General features: G+C 44.0%; 1 protein-coding gene across 2 annotated transcripts in view; it reads left to right on the top strand.

Moving 5' to 3' along the window:
- The window catches only part of GPD1L (glycerol-3-phosphate dehydrogenase 1 like), a 47,681-nt gene extending 37,654 nt beyond the window's left edge, over positions 1 to 10,027 (top strand). For both annotated transcript variants that reach the window (XM_074345355.1, XM_074345354.1), the window contains exons 6-8: positions 1,120 to 1,353; positions 1,608 to 1,714; positions 7,215 to 10,027. In XM_074345355.1, coding sequence (XP_074201456.1) covers positions 1,120 to 1,353; positions 1,608 to 1,714; positions 7,215 to 7,311 — 438 coding nt within the window. In that variant the 3' untranslated portion in view covers positions 7,312 to 10,027. The remainder of the gene's footprint in view (positions 1 to 1,119; positions 1,354 to 1,607; positions 1,715 to 7,214) is intronic.
- The last annotated feature ends 11,148 nt before the right edge of the window (positions 10,028 to 21,175 follow it).

The following is a 21,175-nucleotide window of genomic DNA, read 5'->3' as shown; positions in this document are numbered from 1 at the left end:
AAACCAGGGTATTTTTAGCTCCAGAATCGTTTAAAGCAGATTTAAATGCACAGTGGATAATGATAAATTTCACAGCTGAGCAGATCTCAGAGGACATCTGCTCAGATGCTATTCAAACACAGTCTGACAGGCTCAGTATGTTTATTTTTCTTTTGACAGTGATAAGTGGTGGAGCGAGAGAGTGAGGATTTCAAGATCTATCATAAAGAGATTAAATTGGGTCAGGGCCCAGGGCCCCACCAGGAGGGAGGCGTTTACTCTGTAGTGGTCCCCTGCCCCCTGATAGTGGGGAGGGTCAGACATGCGATGGAAATTCAGCTGGTCCCAACCTGGGTGCCCTCAGACCACAGGCATCCTCATCTGCCTCTTCTCTGAGTGCAGAGACACAGAAGGTCAGACACACTGCAGTGGAGCTCAAGGCTTATCCGTCCAGCTCCTGCTTGGATGCTCCCAGTGACAGAGCGCTCACTCCTTTGCCTCTGTCTTCTTCGTTGGGTGGGGTCCGCTCTTCTTGTGAGAAAGTTCTTATCTTGCTGAACTGGCCACTCTGTGCCTCCTGCTCACAGGCCTTGGGCAGCCTTGTGTGATCTGGTCCCCGGAGAGAACGAGGGAGCCGGGTTCAAAGCCCAGCTGTACTGGTCCTGATTGTGCAACCTTGGGTGAGCTACTTACCCTCTGTGTCTTGAGTTTCCTCTCTTCTTGCTGTGCACAGTAACAGGACCTGCCTTATATGAGTGTTGTGAGGATTAAGTGACTTAACATATGAAGCACTTTGAACAGTTCAATAAGGTTAACTGCTATTGTCATTTTTATTATTTTGCACCGTAAATTATATCCAAACAGTATGTGACTGGAGACTGCTATGTGCTGTTCTCTGGCTTGTGCCCGATCGCCCAGTGACCCCATGTCTGGGCCTTTTGTCCTTTGGAGAGAGAGATGGGAGCCTGTCCCCCCCCCCCCCTTTCTGTCTCTCTCTTTCGGGTACAGTAGCAGAATCCAGGGTCGTGCGGGAACCAGGGGAGTCAGCGTCCTTGCCTCGGTCTCTCCCCACCTCCCCGCAACCTTTTCCGCAGCAGGTGTGTGTGTGACGGCCCCCTGGGCTTCTTGTCTCCTCCGCAGAACATCGTGGCCGTGGGCGCCGGGTTCTGCGACGGCCTCCGCTGCGGCGACAACACCAAAGCGGCCGTCATCCGCCTGGGGCTCATGGAGATGATCGCCTTCGCCAGGATCTTCTGCAAGGGCCAGGTGTCCACCGCCACCTTCCTGGAGAGCTGCGGCGTGGCCGACCTGATCACCACATGCTACGGGGGCCGGAACCGCCGGGTGGCCGAGGCCTTTGCCAGGACCGGAAAGGTAGCCCCCGCCTGCCCTCCCCGCAGCCCCATCCCCCGCGAGGGCCTCCCGGGCCGGAGAGAGGCCGGCCTTTGCTGCCTGCGGGGGTGCTCCTGCTCTCACCTGTCTGCCTTCACTTAAAAGCCCTTCAGTTCTACGATGCCCCTTGAATGTCTTTATCTCTCCTTGGCCTGCAGCCCCCCTCCCACCCTTCCTCTTGAAATCGGTGGTCCTCCAGACTTTACAGGAGGCTGTATTCACCCTTTGTCTTTAAGACCATCGAAGAACTAGAGAAGGAGATGCTGAATGGGCAGAAGCTGCAGGGACCCCAGACTTCGGCCGAGGTGTACCGCATCCTCAAGCAGAAGGGGCTGCTCGACAAGTAAGTGTCCGTTGTCCGCGAGGCGGGAACGGCCGTCAGCCCCCCTCGCTCGGGACCACCGGCGCGGTGCGCGCCTGCGCGCAGCTGTTGGACGCGCGTGCGCAGAAAGCGCCTGGAGGCGTTCGGTCCCTGGCGCGGTGGGAAGTCTGGCAGGGAACACCCGCCCGCCCTGAAGAGGAGTCTCTACACCAAACACGACACGAGGGCGAAGGGTCAGTGCTGCGAGGCACCGTTCAGAATAGGAAGTTGGGGGTTCCGGCTGGTCCTGCAGGGTGTTTGGTGAAAGCTACACGTTATATGTTTTAAAATGGAAGGGAAAAAAAAAGAGATGATTTCGGTGTTTTAATAAAAAGATAAGTCTTGTTTATAAAAGGAAAAACAATTCATGGAAGAAGGAAGGACAAGTCACCCCAGGACTCTAGGACCAGGGCCCCCGGCCCTAGATATGTGTTGGGTATGGTGAGCAGCCTTGCCATCTCCCTGCCCTGCAGGTGTACCCATACGTCCTCTGCTGCCTGTCCAGGCCGGGCACGTGGTAAAGGCAGCTTGGGTCGGCTTGGTCTGCCTCCAGATGGACGGATGGAGCCCAGCCTCTGAGGCCGCTCCAGCCCCTCCTCCTGTTGGTTTGCTGGGCCTGTGTCTGTAATTACGATGCTGCTGCACCGCCCTGTAAATGCTTAGGCAGTGCAGCCCTAACTCTCCTGTAATGTCTGGGAGACGGGGAATTGGGGGCCTCCGGAATGAGGATAAGGGAGCTGGTCCCGAGCATGCACGTATCCACGCTGGGTGGTGGGTCGGGTCTGTGCAGACGCTGCTGGTCCCAAGCACGCATCTTCATCCCACTGGCACCAGCTCTCCTCCTTGTTCGTCTGGTTCCCTATTGAATGTTGGAAATGAGGGATGACAGGGCATTTGTCTTTCTTCTTTAATTTGCATTTTATTTTCCTGAGATGGCTTTCAAAGCCAGCCAGGCAGAAGTGGAAGTCATAAACAAGCCTCAGAGGAGAACTACCTTTAAATCGTGGTTAAAAGGAAAATGCCTCTGACACACATGGCTTTCCTTACATACTGACAGCAGACGGTGATGTTTGTGTATGGCTGGGGCTACTTTCATGACTTAACTCTTTATCGGGAATTTTTTTAAAGTCTTAAAAGAATACCTGGGTGTTTGATGATGGTAAGTGTCTCCTAGTCAGTTTTAAAGTGGCATCTGTGTGATACAGAGTTAGAATCCTAGGATCCTAATAGCTCGCCGATAGTGTGAGCTCCTGTCCTTTGACAGGATTCTATAAGTTGACCTGTTGGCCAGTGTGAATCTGTGTGCATCCTCTGACTGCCGGAGGATACAGGCTGGAGCGGGTGTTCTGGGATCAGTACTTGCCTGGGTTTTTGTTGGCTTTTTGGGGGAGGGGGTTGAGGTAATTAGGTTTATTATTTTTTTAATGGAGGTACTAGGGATTGAACCCAAGACTTTGTGCTAAGCACGCGCTCCACCACTGAGTTATACCCTCCCTCCTTGTTCCTGCCTGTTTTAAAAGCAGGTGTAACCAAGCCGGAGAAGCCCGGCTCTGGACGACACCTCCCCAGTCATTTTCTTTCTTTTAATTTGAAATTGAACAGACTGTGCCTGTGCTTTATGAGGTTGCTGCTGCATTGGGTTTGTGGGGTGGGACGGGTACACCCCTTCTCCTGGACTGAGTGCCGAGTCCTGTGGGTCTCTCCCCCACCGCCTCTTACCTTGATTTCTTTTCTATTCTAGCCATCCCCACTCTGGTCTTCCTCTCTTTCCTTCTCCCCTCCCTCTTATAGAAAGAGCAGTGAGCAGGGCAGTGACCTTGTAGCTCACTAGCTATGTTGTCTATTTTTAGCTGTTCTGTGCCCTGTTCTGCCTTTATCTGCAGAATCAAACTGGTAGACCGGATGGTTGCCCTCTACCCTGAGGATTCTCACTCAAAGGTCTCCTGCTCTTAGGAAATGGGGTTCATAGTCCCTGGGTTGGCATCTGAAGCAGCCCCTCTCAGCCTAGTACCAGCTTAGCTTCTGACAGCAGGTCCTGGGGCCCCTGCTGTAGCTGACAGGACCTCCCTTTGCCCCCACGTGCCTCCTTTGCAGAGTCTTGTGTGAGTCTGTCCTGCCACTGGCTCGCCTGGACACCCCCTCATCACCCTCGAGGCAGCCCACTGTGTCCTCAGAGAGCCTCTTCCATGTCCTCCAAAGGCAAATAACTCTCCCTGCTTCGAACTTACTGTTGAGACCAACTATCAGCACATTTTTTCTGTAAAGAATCACACAACAGGTATCTTTGTTGGTCACGTCCGGGTCTCTGTCCTGTATTCTTTGTTTCCTTTTACAGTCCTTTAAAACTGTGAGAATTGTTCTTAGCCTACAGGTCACAGGCCAGCCTTGCTGCTCAGAGCCTGGTCTGACACCCCCTGGTTTAGAGAACATTGCAGCTGATGTGCTGGGGACTTCCTACGCAAATGTACAATTTTACTTTTATTCTTCAAATTTGGTTGTGAGGGGGGCACATGCTTCTGGTAGAAAGAAATTAAAATCACACAAAAAGGCACCCAGGGAAAAAAGTGGGTCCTGATCTCCACCCCAAACGGAGGTGGCCTTCTCAGTGTTCAGTAAACTTTCCACACGGCCCTTTCCTTTGTGTGACGGGTGACGGCCTCCATCGTCTACTCTGTCCCTTTTCTTCATCATGGGACGTATTCTGAAGATCATTTTCTCATCTGCACCTCGAGGTCTCATTTAATGACTGGAACATTCCACTGTGTGGGAGAACCTCAGTTTGACTGACCCAGTCTTCTCTCGACAGAAGTGAAGGTTGTCCAGGTACTTCTGCTGTTTCAAAGTTTGCTTTATTTAGTTTCCTTATACGTGTGTCTTTATGACCCTGTGTGAGTGTTCAGGTGTCTGTGTTAGTTTGCTGGCGGCTGCCACAACAAAATACCACAGATCAAGGGGCTCACACAACAGAAATTTATTTCTCACAGTTCTGGAGGCCGGAAGTCCAAGATCAAGGGGTGGGCAGGCCGACTACTATGGAGGCCTGTCTTCTTGGCTTGTAAACGGTGGTCTTCTCTCTGTGTCTTGCCGTGGTCTTCCCTCTGGACATGCCTGAGTCCTAATCTCCTTTTCTTGTGAGGACATCAGCCATATTGATGAACACTTTGATTATCTCTTGAAGTGCCCTGTTTCCAGATACAGCCACATTCTTAGGTCCTGGGGCACTGGATGAATGTGGGGTTGGGGGCACATTCAGCCCCTGACAGTGTTAGGAGCTCCTTCGGGGCTGTGGCTTTATTTATAATACGGTACCTTCCTGTGCCACGTTGAAGCCTAACACATCCGCACCCTCAGTATCTGTTAGTGGGATTGCTCATTGATTGGTGCATGTCGATTTTTTAATGAAATTTTGTCTTTTGTCTTTCTTTCACTTCTGACCTCCCTTAAGGAGTTCCTCAAACTGATGTAATTGGCTTTGCAGCATTTTAAATGGTTAGAAGACAGCATTTAGATGGGCGTTATCGCCTAGCGGTTGAGTGGTGGCCCCTGAGGCAGAAACTGTGCCTTAATTTCCTCAAATTTATACAATGAGGATAATAATATTATCTACCTCATAGGGTGGTGCTTGTGAGAGTTAAACAAGTTACTTGTCCACAGAAATCCTCCCTTCCCCCAGCAGTCTGTATCTCTTGTTAGCATCCCATCTACGGAACACATTTGGAAATGCAGGTTGTGAAAGTTGGGAGAACTTTTGCTTATGTGAGCAACACCCAGTTAAAACGCATTGAACAACAGGGTTATTTTTCTCACGTAACAGAAGAGTCTGAAAGTGGACGTTAATGGTGTTGGCCCAGTGCCTCTGGGTTAGGAGCTTAGTGATCCTGTTGGCCTTTCCTCAAAGCCTCAGTATGGCTGCAGCAGCTCCAAGCATCACATACTCACACAACTGCACTAAGCAGCAGGGAGCAAGGGCAGTCTGGGGTAGCAGATTGTTCCTTCAGTGCTTCTTGAGGAGAGAAAGCTCCTCCCCAGAAACTCCCAGATGTATTATATCTTGCTGGCTAGAATGTGCTTCCTTTGCCAATTCTAGGTGAAAGAAAGACTGGGGAAGAGAGGCTATTTCCCACCTCAGTAAGGAGAGAAGGGGGTTGGGAAGGTCTTTGGGTGGCCACTCATCACCTGCCACCCTGCTTGAGGGACATACAAGTTGTTCTTAGGAACAGGAAAACTAAGCCATTGAAGGACAAAGGAAGAGGCTGAAATCTCCAGGCTCAAACTCCCATTCACAAGAATGCATTCAACAAACACTCACTGAGCACCTGCCTCTGCCATGCATTGTGCCAGGCCCCACCTACACAGAGGTGAACGAAACAGACTCAGGCCTTGTCCTCCTGGAGCTGACAGCCTGGGACCCAGTGGCCGTCATGTGGCTGCATTTATAAGCTGTCGTTTATGGCACACCTGTCATGTGCCAAGTGTTGTATTGTCCACCTTACATCTGAGTCCCTTAATACCACAGTCCTGAGTGTCCAGCCCCATTTTGCAGATGAGCAGCAGGTCAGAGGGCTTGTGAAACCTGCCCAGAGTTAACAGGCTGTGAAGTCGGATTGGAGCAAGTCTACCTGACTCTAAGAAACAAAAAAACATTCTGAACCTTGAGAAACCCACAATGACAGCCTGTCTTAAAGAGATACGACCCTTTAGTACTGTTTGCTGTTCTTAAATTGTCATAGGATGCTTAAGTAGATAATTTTCCAAATGGCGTTTATGATTCTTTAGATTCTTTCAGGCTCACTTTGGGCCGTGTGCATGTGTTGAAAAGCCTGATTGGAATTACTTAGTTGTTTCCTGAGTGATTTCTGCCATAAAAGATACTTACTGAGCCCGACGGACCCTGGGATGACACCATCTTTTCTTACAGTGGATTATTAGCCCACTCCTTCGTGCCCTCATCCATTTCAAACTTTCATTTATACCTGTGTTCACATCTTGGAAGAAAAGGCAAAATAAACCCAGCTTCCAACATGACATCAGTGCTCTGCTAATTGTGGGTCCCTACACGGATTCCTGCAGCATGTCCCAGGCCTGCATTACTTACGGTGCTGTGTGGGCTGCCTCGTCTTCATCCTCAAGTGATTCATCTTGCAGAAGCGAGAGCACCACCTCCTTGAGATTTAAAGTGTATTCTGCAGCCTTTTTAAAGAGTGACAGAACCTTGGACTCATTCCAGATTTGGCCAAGATTACCCTGTGACTTGTCTGTAGACAGCACACTCCCAGCAAGAAGGCAGAGGATGGTTCAGGCTGGACCAAGTTCTTACAGCCACCGTGCAGAGGCTGTCTGCAGACCAGATGATGAAGGAATGTGAGGTTAATCACTTTGTTTCCTGATAGGCACACACTCACATCTGCAGAAAGACTAGTTTGTTCTATGAGGTAGACCAGATGGCTTAACTTGTCTTTTCACATCTCCTCCCTCTGACCAGGTTTCCGTTGTTTACTGCGGTGTACCAGATTTGCTATGAAGGCAGGCCCGTCCAAGAGATGTTGTCTTGTCTCCAGAGCCATCCAGAGCATACATAACGTGAATCGTGCAGCATGTCAGGGAAAGGCCCGCCTTTCTGATCAGTCACTTGGATGCAAATGGAAACCGGGACTTGGCGACAAGACATTTGCTTGACTGTAATCCCATCCTGGATGTGTATGGACTTTTACAGGTTCATTTTTGAATTGAGAGGTGAAGTCCATTGGCTAAGAGGGTCCTGGGCAGCAACTCTACGCACATATGTGAACGTGTGAGTGTGTGTTCATTTCTTGTTCTGTGGATGTTTCTCTGAACCAAAATTAAAGACCCTTTTTAAAAATTCCTTTTGAAATTTTCCCACTGTGGTAGCTTGTAAGATTGAAACTATTGCAGCTAAAAGTTTGGGCGCTCATTCATCTGTATTTCTGTGAAGGATTTTTTTCCCCCTCATTCTCTTGAGGTTAAAATTGAACCAGCATAATTAACACAGTAGAGTGGAGGAGTGAGTGTGTTCAAAGATCAACATACTGTAACTTTTAAACACTATCTCAGAGCCAGCATAATTAACTACTTCGATTGTGGGTTGATCTTTTTTTTTTTAAGCAATTCTATATTTTTAATTAGGTGATCCACTTATATATAGTCCTCTCCCCGTGGTTTTCGGCAGTTTCAGCCTCTTTTCTCTTCATTAGCTACCAGAGTGTGCTTTTACGCAGCCTCAGCAGTGGCAGAAGACAGACAACTCCGCCAGGAGTTTCCTGCTGTGATTGGCACATTCTTCTGATTAACGGCACTTGTGTGATGCTTTTTGTCAGGTTGTGCAGATGCTTCCTGGAAGCCCCACAGGCACCCTGAAAGGAGGCTGCTCTACTTTTAAGATGCAGTCGCCTGGCGAGTAGGGGCCAATCCAGTGCCCCTCCCCCCACCAGGGTCCTGGGACGTCACTGGGCTGCTCTGACCTCCAGCTTATTGGTTGTAGCAGATGCCAGCACAGCCTTCCTGAGGGCATAGGCGGGTTTTCTGCAGCAGGGCTTTGTGTGGGTCCTTGTCTAGAAGGATGCCACTCCAAGGATGTCTCTTAGACTCTTGGAGTCTTCTTAGAAATGCAGGCTCCCAGGCCCCACCGCAGACCTACAAAGTGGGGATCTCGTATCTAAGCTTTGCCTTCCATGTGTTTCAATGCTCACTACAATTTGAGAACCACTACTTTAGAAAATTTACTTTAGAATGGCGTTTCCCAAACCAGGTTCCGTAGGAAACCAGTATCCTGGGATCCAGTGGTGGTTCCGGGTGTTCCCTGATGAGGCCCAGCGCGTTTGGGAAAAGCTGCGTCTCTACACCCTTCTCGAAGGAGTAGAATGTATGTTAGTGTGTTAGCAGAACCTGTTTATTTAACCCAGCAAGTCCCAGACATCATAAATTATGGAGATTTTGAGGGGCAAGGAAACTTGGCCAGAGTTTCCAAGGAACACTGTTCCTGGCTGGTGACAGCTCAGGTACACCCTTACTCTCTGCAGGAAATTAGGGTGAAGGACTCGCTGTGATATTGTTCTGAACTTTTACAGTTCAGGTCTGCCAGGAATCCCTGACAGAGCTTCAGGGCAACACTGTCAGGAACAACCAGGTAGATGTCAGCCTCGCTGAAACGCACATTGTATGGACTAAGTGCTTTTAATTTTAGAATTAGAATGGGGATGACTGTATCTTAAATGGGATTGGTTTCAGGATAGCATTACAGGTACCTTAGTAGCTAGCCCTTGGTAAGGGTTAAGGGATCCTATGAACATCACTTATATATTCAGATTTTCAGTCACTTTCAGATTTTTTTGACCTTTCTTATTTTCCAGCTTGGAACTTTTTCCCTTCTACACCTGAAATGATTGTAGAGTAGGTTTTGTGGGAATTTTAAAAACTCCCACACACAGAAGCGTAAGAAAGCACACGACATGCTACAAATTTCATTGATTTCAGTGCCACTGTTAAGTCAATCAATTTTTGCTTGTCTTGTAATTGATCTTTTTAAAAATTTGTACGTAGGAAACAAAGTGTTACTTTTAAAGACACGTAAAGGGCTGTAAGCTAACTGTGGTGTCTGTCAAGTGGGCTGATCGGATGTGAGGAATTAGGATTTTGTCTTTTGTGTTTTCTCATCCGCGTTTAGCTTCCTCTCTGGGTTTTAAACGTGAGTGCTTTTCCTTTACAAATGCCCTCTGCCCACTCTGAAGTCTCCTGTCGGTACCTCTTAAACATACTTACACTCTTCTGCACGTACAGAAAAAGGTAAATTTTATATAAGTTTGTGCTTTGCTAACTGTAGATATATTTATGACTCTACAAGTTCTCTATTTTTCTAGCCACCTGTGGTCCATCATTTATTTTAATTCACATTTCTTACTAATTATGGTCATAGGGGAGGGAGACATCTAGAAGAGAAGCTTAATTTATACTGTTGCAGCCAACCTGTGAATGTAAAACTACACTGTGGCCTTGCTAAAATCCAACCTACTATAATGTGGAACAAATATCTGTCTGGAAGTCCATCTGAGCATGTGGAATTGAGCTAAACTCCTGGTTTTTCATTTGACTCTTAGCTCTAACATGGCTCCATGGCACCGAGCCAAGGAACAGTGAGGTGCCACTGTATAAAGGAGTCTTTAGTTTTTCCGCGAGTTCTCATCGGGGAGCCTTTTACCTACACATGTACTATATTTGTTTACAGACTGTAGGTGGATATAACTTAAAAGCTTGGTTTAATAAAACATTTAATCCCCCAAACTTGTGCTGCTGATCCTATTTTTTTTAACCAACTTATTTAATAGTTTCATTTATTTAGGTCTGCTCTTTTTTTTTTTCTCTCTCCAAATTGTGTTGCGTTGACAACAATAAAAAGGCAAGTTTTAAAAGAGAGGCTTCGTCTCTGATGCGCTCTCAGACACGTCTGCTTCCGTTGGTCCGCGTTCCTTTCCACTGCTTGCTGATATTTTTATATAATCATAAGCGTAGGACGGAGACCTTCCAGTTCCAGCCTCCCAGGGGACCAACGTGAGGGAAATTCCCGGGAGCCTGCAACGGATGGGGGCTGACGGCCAGAGCAGTAAGCTCTGAGGTGGCTCTGCGGCTGCAGGGGAGGGAGTGGAAAAGGCCTCCATTATTACGTAGGGGTTTGGGTTGTAAAGTTTATGCTAAAACAAGAGCCCTCCGAGGACTACACTGTTCGGAGAAGAACGGGCTGAGAAATGCACAGGCAAGGAAGCTGGGCTCCAGGTGGAGGAACAGGTCTCTGCTGAAAATTTGTCATCATGCCAGCACCACAAACGGGCTGTGGGTTTGAATTTTCATATCTGGGAACCACAAGCCAAAAGTTAGCATATACATGGAACTTGGGCCAGTCATGCGAGTAGATAACTGGCAGAAACAAACAACAAAAGCACCTGCAGAAATCACTCTGGATCCAGGCTGTGTCAGCATCTCATAAATATGCACTTTCCATAAATACTCCCCACTTCTGAATATGCCTTTTAAAATTATAAAATAATTACAAGACAGTTCATGAGGAGTGAAAAGTCTACAGATTTTTTTAATGTCTTTAAACAGAAGAATTAGATGCCCAGAATTTCTGATATTGAATTAAGCAAAATGATAGATGCTTTGAAAGGTAATTTTAAAAATAGAGACCTAAACGGCGGATTACTGTATTAAGGACAAATTATGATGAAGAAAAATAACAACCAAGCATACTCAAAAACAAACCTATTAGAATGTCTCAAAATGAATGTAATTGAAATGACATCATTGGACAGATGAAAGAGATTTGACAGTACTGGAGATGGAATTAGCAAATTGGAAATAGATCTGAAGATATTAATAGAAAGTAGCAAAGAAAATATCTGAGAATTTAAGAGGTAAGTAGAGGATGTGGTAAGTTTCAATATACGTCTGATAGGAGTTCCAGAAGAAGGAAGGGGAAGAAGCAATTTCTGAAAAAATAGTCTGAAGTTTGTCCAAAATGAATTGTATGCCTTCAGTTTTGTTATTCTCCAAAATATATTTCCATTAAAATTTTAGTACATTCTCTTTATAACTTTATGGCTGCATATAGACTAAGTCAGTGGTGAACTTCTCTTTTTTTTTTTTTTTTTTTTGAGGAAATAAATCATATGGGAAAGTTATAAGGGATCTACTAATGGACTCAGGTCTGATTGATTTGAATACTGAAGTGAGCTGTGTTACCTTTGTTTACTTGCGGCAAGACGTGTTCTAGACCCTGCTTCATCATTTTAGTATCCGTTTAGTCATGTCAGCTAAGTCCTATTTGAAGTTTATCTTCCTCTTTGGTAAGTGGGAACGATGTTCATGCACTCTATGGCAAAGCTTAGTGTAAAGGTCTATGAAAAGCAGGGAATCTTAACTATTAGAGAAAAATACAGTACTAATAGCTGCTTGCGGCAGAGACAATAATACAATCACTCAATTGTTTAATTTTTTTTCCTGAGATACACACCTTCAACTACATTTCCCAGCCTCCCCTGCAGTTAGGTGATTAAATTTTGGCCAATGACATTGGGAAGCAAAAAAATGCCACTTCCTTGGGTTATGGTCTGTTTGAATCTTCACTCTTTTTTTCCTGTGTGCCGATTGGATCTCAATTTCCAGGCTGCCCTGGAAGCTGTGTGTTGGATCTTGAAAGCCTGGATTCCTCCATGACTATGTGGAGACATACCCCCCACCCTCAGTCCACACTAGACTGTGATAGGTGATAGGTAATCATTCAGTCATTATTACACCACTGAGATTTCAGTGTTGTTTATTACAGCAGCTAGCATACCTTACCCTAAGACATTGCTAAAAAGACCTTTGAGGAGATGGAACTTACAGAAATACCAAGAGATTTGGGAGACTTTGTGCATTGGTCACTACAGCATCCTGCTATCTATCAGGGCACCCCTTGTCTGGACAGAGGAGGCCGTGCTGGGATGTGAGTGAGGACACTTGGGAGCTTGTCTGTTCCTCTCCTCCCAGGACTAACTAGCTAAGTCCAGACTTTGTGGTTGTAATTGCCCCTTCTCCAGATGTAATGCCATCAAGATCCAGTATTTATACTAGAGTGTCCTTAAGATGTCGTCCTTCCAAAAGGCTTTTAATTAAAAATGTCACTAGACTTAGATAAGTCTACATGCCAGTTGTCAACTCTAAAAATCATGTCTAGCTGAAGCCAAGAGTGACTCTTCAGGTTCCCTTCAAAAACTAAGGAATGAAACATCTCTGAACTTCACACATTGTGAGTAAAATAGAGACTTTGGAACAAAGTCCCTCATCGCTGAACTTAATGTATCCTGTAACTTGTCAGGTTGGTGTGACTCAACTGGCTGCAAATGGCAATGCTTTTATGGTATGATAGAAGTGCTATTTGTGACTTTTTTGTTATTGCTCTTATTTTAAAAATTTTCAGTGGGTCCCAGTCACTTGGTTCAAAAATAAAGCCCATTTCCCAAGTAGCTACTATGACTAGTTTCTAACATGCTCTTCTAGAATTCGGTTTTACAAAAGCAGATACATATTTACTCCCTTCCCTGTTTTTTCTGCGCAAGATAGAGCTTACTACGTACATCTTGCTTTTTTCGGTTAACATTGTCTTGACCATCTTTCATATCGGTTTTTTTTTTTAACCTTTTTATTTTGAAATAATCGTAGATTCACAGGAAGTTGCAGAGGTAGTACCAAAAAATCTCACGTCCGCCCAATTTCCCTGATTATATCAACACCTACTTTTTAAAATTTTAAGTTAAAATAACAGTAAAAGCACTTTTAGCACTACTCTGGTGCTTCGTATATATGAATTTATTTAATCCTCAAAATGTATCATCCCATATACAGATGCGAAAACTAAGGCACAAAGATGTTAAAGAACTTGCCTAACTCACAGCGATTGTAGCTGATAAAAATCAGGATTTGAACTCAGGCAGTTTGCCTTCAGAGTTTGTGTTCCTTTAAGGCTGTGCTTCCTTCTTTGAGTAATGGCTATTCAGAGTTAAGCAAAATCAGTGATTGGAAGGGTGGAAGGTGCAATCCACTCTTAACAGTTCTTTCAGGGGGAAGGATATATAGCTCAAGTGGTAGAGCACTTGCTTAGCACCCAGGAGGTCCTGGGTTCAATCCCCAGTACCTCCTTCAGGCAGAAATCAATGAAGAAACCTAATGACCTCCATGTCAGAAAAACAATTCTTCCTGCAAAGTTGCATACATATACTGTGTACATACATCTATTAGATTTTAAAACAATACTGTTCTAAAACTTTCTTTTATAATATTAATATTAAAAAATATAGAACTCCCATATCCTTTAAATATCTGCATGCTTTACATGACTTCCATAATTTATTACCGACAAATACTTAGATTGTTTTCTCTAATTACAATAATTGTGGCAGTAAACATCCTACGTGTCTCTCTGCTCACTTATATAAGTAAATCTAGGGGATAAAGTCCTAGAAGTGGAGTGGCTGGCAAAAAGCTATGTGTTTAATATTTTAACAGACACTGCCAAATTAACCTTCAAAAGGATGGCAGCAACTTACGCTTCTGACCTCATTTTCTTTTCCTAATTACTTCTATAACCTCTATTAGGGATTCCTTTATAATCAGAGATCTAAATTGAACCAAAAAATCCAAGAAATGCGCAATTCAAAATGTATTGCTCTCTTGATAAACTGTCTTTATCCAGGATTTAGAAGTCTCTCATACCAGATTCACTATAAAAAGTAAAATTTTGTTAAGCAAAACTACAATTGTGTTAAAGCAGCCTTCTTACTAACACTTGTAATGGGGTGCTGAAAGCTTATTTAGGCATAGAATATGTCGTGTAACTGAAGTGAGATGTTTACAAAGAATGTTGAAAAAAGAAACATTAATAAAAATTTTTAAACACCACAAATTCACTGTTTGAGCAAAACCCCAGAAGGCTCTGGTAAAGAAACAGGCTGAAATGGATTAAAATGCCTGTGTCAGGAAATTCCCCGTTCCAGCAAACGATGACCCTCCTGTCCACTAGAGGTCACTGTTTGGGAACGACTTTGCTGAAGGCAGTTGGCAGCTTGCAAAAAATAGCTTCATTGTTCTGTGATTTTTTTTTTTTTTTTTTTTTTTTTTTTGGGTGAAGTGTTGAGAGAGCCACTTATTTACAAGCTAAGCTGAGTTTGTGCTGGGCTAGTGTCCAGTGTCTAGGTTTCGTTTTTGACTTTGTAACTCAAAACCAACCACTAGCCTTTGCGTACAGCAATTTTGCTTTGACTATGGCCTGCGTCCACTGGGACATGTGACTGGTTTGTTTTGCTTCTGAATTTCTTGCTCTTCCTGTATGTTGGACTCCCACTTACGTCTGACTTTGTCAAATGCCTGTCTTCTCCCTCTCATTCTGACACTGACATTCTGGGAAAAGCAAAAATACCTGCTCCCTGCTGCTTTTTCTCAGGAAAGACTCCAGGAACATATTGGGGGAAATACCTCTAGAAAGGATGGATCAACCTTCCATGCTTTAAAGAAGTTTCAGAGGGGAAGGTATAGCTCAAGTGGTAGAATACACATTTAGCATGCATGAGGTCCTGGGTTCAGTCCCCAGTACCTCCTCTAAAAATAAACAAACAAATAAACCTAATTACTTCCCCCCCCTTTCACTTTTTTAAAAATTAAAAAAAAATTTTTTTTTAGGTTCAAGGAGGGTGGAAAAAACTTCTCCACATCCTAATCTTCCCCTGGTTTGCCTGTTCATTACCCTTGGAGATCGTGTCATTTCCGTTTAGAGGCCATTTTATCAGGAAGCGAGTGAAATTTAAGCCACAACTCGTTTGTATAACAAGTCCTTTCTATAGCCCTGTACCTAACTTTGTTTTCTTAATTTGGATTCTTTTTCTTAAAGAGAAATCTCTAAGTTCTAAAAGCTTCTGGCCCCTTGAATCGAGTACACAGCCAAGTATCAAGACTCTGGAGTCAGATGGGGATTCACATTCTAGCCCTGTGGGGCTTTGGGCGAGTGACTTCACCTCTCGAGGCTTCGCTTTTCTTGTCTGTAGATGGTGTCAGTTTCCTTGAGTCAGAACACACGTATAATTTGCTCCTCACAGTGCCCTGAACACATCCAGGAACTGGGGAGGGAAAGACAAATCCATACTTGGTTTGAATTGCTTGGAGTCTTTGGTTGAGAGACATTCAGGCGGCAAGAGAACAGCGTGGATCACAGGTTACAGGGGATGAGCTCAGAGATGTTTGGATGGGGCCGCTGTGAGGTCGGTGAGTGCTAAGGGAGGTCTGTGAGGCCGGGAAGGGAGGGGAGGTGGCCCAGGACCCAGTACCTGCTAAACGGATAGGACTGAGGGGTTGAGGGTACATTGTCCACGTTTCATTGCTTCGAGGAATTTCTAAAGCTTACACCACATTCCTCAGGCTTTACTCACTCAAGGCCCCGCTCTCGTTTTCTTTCTGGCTTTACCTAGGTATAACTGACAAAGAAAATATTCTATATATTTAAAGTGTAAACGTGATTTTTTAATGGATGTATACATTGTGAAATTATTACTCCAATCAGGCTGATTCGGGGGGAGGGTACAGCTCAGTGGTAGAGCCCATGCTTAGCATGCACGAGGTCCTGGGTTCAATCCCCAGTACCTCTGTTAAACAAACAAACAAACAAGCAAACATAAAGAAACCAAAAAAAAGAAAAAAATCAGGCTTATGCATCACCTCACGTGGTTGCCTTTTTGTGATGGTGATGGTGAGAAAACTTAAGGTCTGTTCCCTTAGCATCTGTCTCACCTACACAGCATGGTATTATTAACTACTGTCACCATGCTCTACATTAAATCCTCAGAATGTATTTGTCTTATAACTGGACATTTGTACCCTTTGGCCAACATCTCCCCACTTCCCCACCCCACCCACCAGCCCCTGGCACCCACCATTCTACTGTCTGCTTTTATGAGTTCAGGTTTTCTGGATTCCACATATAAGTAAGGTCATACAGTATTTGTCTTTCTGTTTAGCTTATTTCCCTTGGCATGATGTCCTTCAGGTTCATCCATATTTCCTTTTTTTATGGCTGAATAGTATTCAGTTGTATGTATACCACATCTTCATCCCTTCACCCATTGGCGGAGCCCCAGGTTGCTTCCATTATCTTGGGTATTGTGGATTATGCTACTATAAACATGGGAGTACAGACATCTCTTTGAGATACTGATTTCATTTTCTTTGGATATATACCCAGAATTTGAATTGCTGGATCATATGGTAGCTCTATTTCTAATTTCTTTTTTTTAAAATATGTTTTTATTGAAGTACAGTCAGTTTACAATGCTGTGTCAGTCTCTGGTGTACAGCATAATACTTCAGTCACATAGGAACATATACATACATTTGTTCTCATATTCTTTTTCACCATAAGTTACTACAAGATAGTGACTATAGGTGCTATGGAGTATAAACTTGTTGTTTACCTATTTTTTATATATTAGTATCTGCAAATCTCGATCTCCCAATTTATCCCTTCTCAGCCCCTTCCCCCTCTGGTAACCATAAGTGCGTTCTCCATGTCTGTGAGTCTGTCTGTTTCTGTTTTGTAAATAAGTTAGTCTCTCTTTTTTTTTTTTTTTAGACTCCACATATAAGTGATATCATGTGGTATTTTTCTTTCTCTCTCTGGCTTACTTCACTTAGAATGACATTCTCCAGGTTATTTCTAATTTCTTGAGGAACCTCTGTGCTGGTTTCCTCCAGGCTGCACCAGTTCACATCCCACCAACGGTGTTCGAGGGCTCCCCTCTCCCCGCATCCTCACCAGCACTTGTTACTGCTTCTCTTTTGGTGACAACCATTCTGACAGGTGTGAGGTGGTGTCTTGTTGTACTTTTGATTTGCATTTCCCTGACGATTAGTGATGTTGAGCACCTTTTCATATACCTGGTGGGCCCCATTCTTATCTCATCCCACAGGCACCAAAAGCGTGAAAGCCACTGGGAGTCAGTTTAAATTCAATTATCGCAAATACCGAGAGTAATCACTGGAGGGCAGCACGGCACAAGGGTTATTCAACCAGCATCACTGATTCAACAGATCTGCGGGGGATATGTTCCGAGATCCCCAGTGGATGCCTGAAACAGCAGATAGAACCCTATATATGTTTTTTCCTATACCTACACACTGATAATAAAGTTAATGTAAAGTTAGGCACAGTAAGAGATTAAAGATAATAACCAATAATAAAACAGAACAATTATAACAATATCCTATAATAAAAGTTATGTGATTGTGGCCTCTCTCAAAATCTTATTGTACATATTTAATCCCTTTTCCATCTTGACTAAGCACTTAGCACACCCTGGTTGTAACTTTTGCAGTTGAGGTGGGACAGCAAAACTAACATTTCTCCTTCCTTCTTTGCAACTTCACAGATGGAATATTCGTTTTGACCGTCGATCTTAGCAATGATTTTTTTTTTTTCTGTCCTTGTGAAGTTGAGAACTTTTACCTTTTCACTTAAAGGAAGCACGTTACAGCTTCTCTCTGGCATCTCTGAATTGCCAGCATACCTACTCTTGCGCTTTGGGGCCACGATTAAGTAATATAAGGGCCACTTGAATGCAAGCCCTGCGATACCTCAACAGTCCACCTGGTAACCTAGATGGCTGCTAAGTGACTAAGGGGCAGGCAACGCTGGACAAAGGGGTGATTCACGTCTGGGGCAGGACAGGGCAGGACATGCGAGATTTCACGACACTACTCAGAATGACACGCCGTTTACAACTTAGGAATTATTTATTTCTGGAATTCTCCATTTAATATTTTCATACCACAGTTGACCTCAGGTAACTGGAATTGCAGAAAGTGAAACCACAGATAAGGGGCCACCACTGCACTTAATCAAGGGCATATCGTGCGCTCAGGGAAGCTTGTCACCAGGGCACTGATGTAGCCTGGGAAGTCAGGGTGGGCCTCCCTGAGGAGGTGACGTTTGAAGCATATATCAGGGCACAGTAAGACTAAAAAGGGGAGGGAGGTGTGTTCCGAGGCCCTGCGCTGGCAGAGGGCCTAGTTGAGTGAGAGGCTAAGAGAGTGAGTGACGTGTGGAGGTCATCAGGGTGAGAGCTAAGCTTCTAGAGTCTGCCAACATTCATTCACAGGCTACTCTGCCCTGTACTTACCCATAGCTTGCTCATTTGCAGGCAGGTGACATCAATCCACATTCACAAAGGCACAGAGGCATGGCTACCACCAGCCTTCCCTCAAGGCCCCTCGCCTTCCCAGAGCATCCTTTTCTCCACTGACCAGTATGTCCTGCCTTTCCTTCCAGGTGTAAGATCAAGTCTCTCTTCAAGTTGAATGTTACTGATCCTTCTGTGCACGGGCACCCTCCCCACTAAACTACCTCCCTGAGCCAAAGGTTGTGCTGATCCTTCAGTGTGTCCCCTTGACGGCCCAGAGCTGACATCTAGGGGACACTCTGATCCAGCTGGTTCCTGTCTTGCAAAGGTGTTGGTGACATGACACAAAGTCATGGCGATGCGGGAGATTTCCATCATGGCCCCAGTCCCTCAGCCCTCCCTGAACCCACCTTGGCCATGAGACTTCACAGACCCAGTCTGTTTTCCAGGTCCCACAGTCGGGGCTTGGACTATGACTTGCTTGGCCAATGCAACATGGCAGAAGTGATGGGGTGCCATGTCCAAGCCACGTACATATTTGCCAACTTGGCTTTATCCTCTTTTATTTTAATTGAAGTATAGTCAGTTTACAATGTTACATCAGTTTCTGGTGTACAGCATCATGTTTCAGTCATACATATACATACATATGTTCCTTTTCATATTCTTTTTCATTACAGGTTACTACAAGATATTGAATATAGTTCCCTGTGCTGTACAGTAGGACCTTGTTGTTTATCTATTTTATATATAGTAGTGTGTAACTGCTAATCTTGAATTTACCCCTTCCCCCGACTCCCCTCCCAGTGACCATAAGTTTGTTTTCTGTGTCTTTTAGTCTGTTTGTTTTGAGGGGGGAGGTAATTAGGCTTATTTATTTTTAGAGGAGGTACCAGGGATTGAACCAAGGACCTTGTGCTTGTTAGGCACGTGCTCTAGCACTTGAGCTATACGCTCCCCCTTCTATGGCTTTTAGTCTGTTTCTGTTTTGTAAATAAGTTCATTTGTCTAATTTTTTTAGATTCCACATGTAAGTGATATCATACAGTATTTTTCTTCTCTTTCTGGCTTACTTCACTTAGAATGACATTCTCCAGGTCCACCCATGTTGCTGCAAATGGCATTATTTTATTCTTTTTATATTCTCCTGTACTTTTGCACTCTTTAGTCTCATTTCTGGGAGATAATATAAATCATATTTTAAATATTTTATTACATACTGTCACTCGAATTTGTTTATTTTTAAATGGTAACTTTCTATTATATGCATAAACCTCAAGATAGTTATCCGTTTCCCTATTGATGGCATATAAGTTGTTGAAGTTTTTCTCTAATAAGGAAAATAATGGGAGGAGATCCCTGTGCATGCCTCCTGTGTACATGGGCGGGACTTTCTCATATGCAAAAGCAGCAAGTCATGGGAGATACACTCTTCAAATTTACTCAAATACTGCTAAATTGCTTTCCAAAGATTTTGGAACAGTCTACTTTCTCACCAGCAATACATGGGAATTCTCATTTCTCCACATTTAGCACAGCATGCACTAATTTTCACAGTTCTTTTGCCAGTCTGGTGGGTCTGAATTGGTATCTGGTTGATGTTTTAATGTTTATTTCCCTGATTTCCAAGGAGGTTGAGCCTCTTTCCTTTTTTTTTTTTTTTTTTTTTTTTAGTGATACCCTTATGTTTAGACCCCCTTTTGTTTGTATTTTGGTGGAGGGTAGTTAGGTTTATTTATTTACTTATGGCGGTACTGTGGACTGAACCCTGGACCTCGTGCATGCTAAGCACATGCTGTGCCACTGAGCTGTACCCCAACCCCCGCCAGCTTCTTTCCGTGTGTATATTGACCCTTCTGGTTTCCTTTTTGTGGATTGTCTGTGCACATCTTCTATTTTCCTATTGGGTTGTTTGCCTTTTTATAGTTTTTTTAATAGACCTGCTCCTACAGGTTTTTACATAATCTCTACATGACACATTCTGCACATCATATGCATAATATGTAAAGATAGCATATGAAGAACATAAGGTATATTGCATGTATAACACATTAAAATGTATGTTCTTTATGTTTGGCTGCTTATATGCACTGCAAAGATCATTCAATAATTTTTTAACAGCTTTTTGAGATATTCACACATCATAAAACTCAATCATTTAAAGTGTATAATTCAATGGGTTTTTTAGCCAATTTAAAAATATTTACATGACCTCCTAAAGAAACCCCATGCCTTTTAGCTAGCTCCCTTCCCCACCCCCGCAATCCCTCCAGCCCTAAGCAACCACTAATTTGCTTTCTGTCTCTATAAATATGCCAATTCTGGACATTTCATATAAATAGAATATTTAATACTTGGTCTTCTGTGACTGACTTCTTTCAGGTAGCATGATATTTTTCAGATTTATCCCTGTAATATGTGTCAGGACTTCGTCCCTTTTTTTTAAAAACATTTTTTTATTGAGTTATAGTCATTTTACAATGTTGTGTCAAATTCCAGTGTAGAGCACAATTTTTCAGTTATACATGAACATATATATATTCATTGTCGCATTTCTTTTTTTTCGCTGTGAGCAGGACTTTGTCCCTTTTTATGGGCAAATCATATTCCACTGTAGGGATATTTTTGTTTACTGATTCATTGGTTGAAGTAATGTTTTCTGAAAAGTGTAACCAAAATTGAACATTATTCTGATTTCTGCTCATCTGATCTGATTGCTTACCCCTATCCTCCT

This window comes from Camelus bactrianus, chromosome 17, assembly GCF_048773025.1.
Source record: "Camelus bactrianus isolate YW-2024 breed Bactrian camel chromosome 17, ASM4877302v1, whole genome shotgun sequence".
Lineage (NCBI taxonomy): Eukaryota > Metazoa > Chordata > Mammalia > Artiodactyla > Camelidae > Camelus > Camelus bactrianus.
The sequence above is the reverse complement of the archived record's forward strand: the minus strand, read 5'-3'. Positions and strand labels throughout refer to the sequence as shown.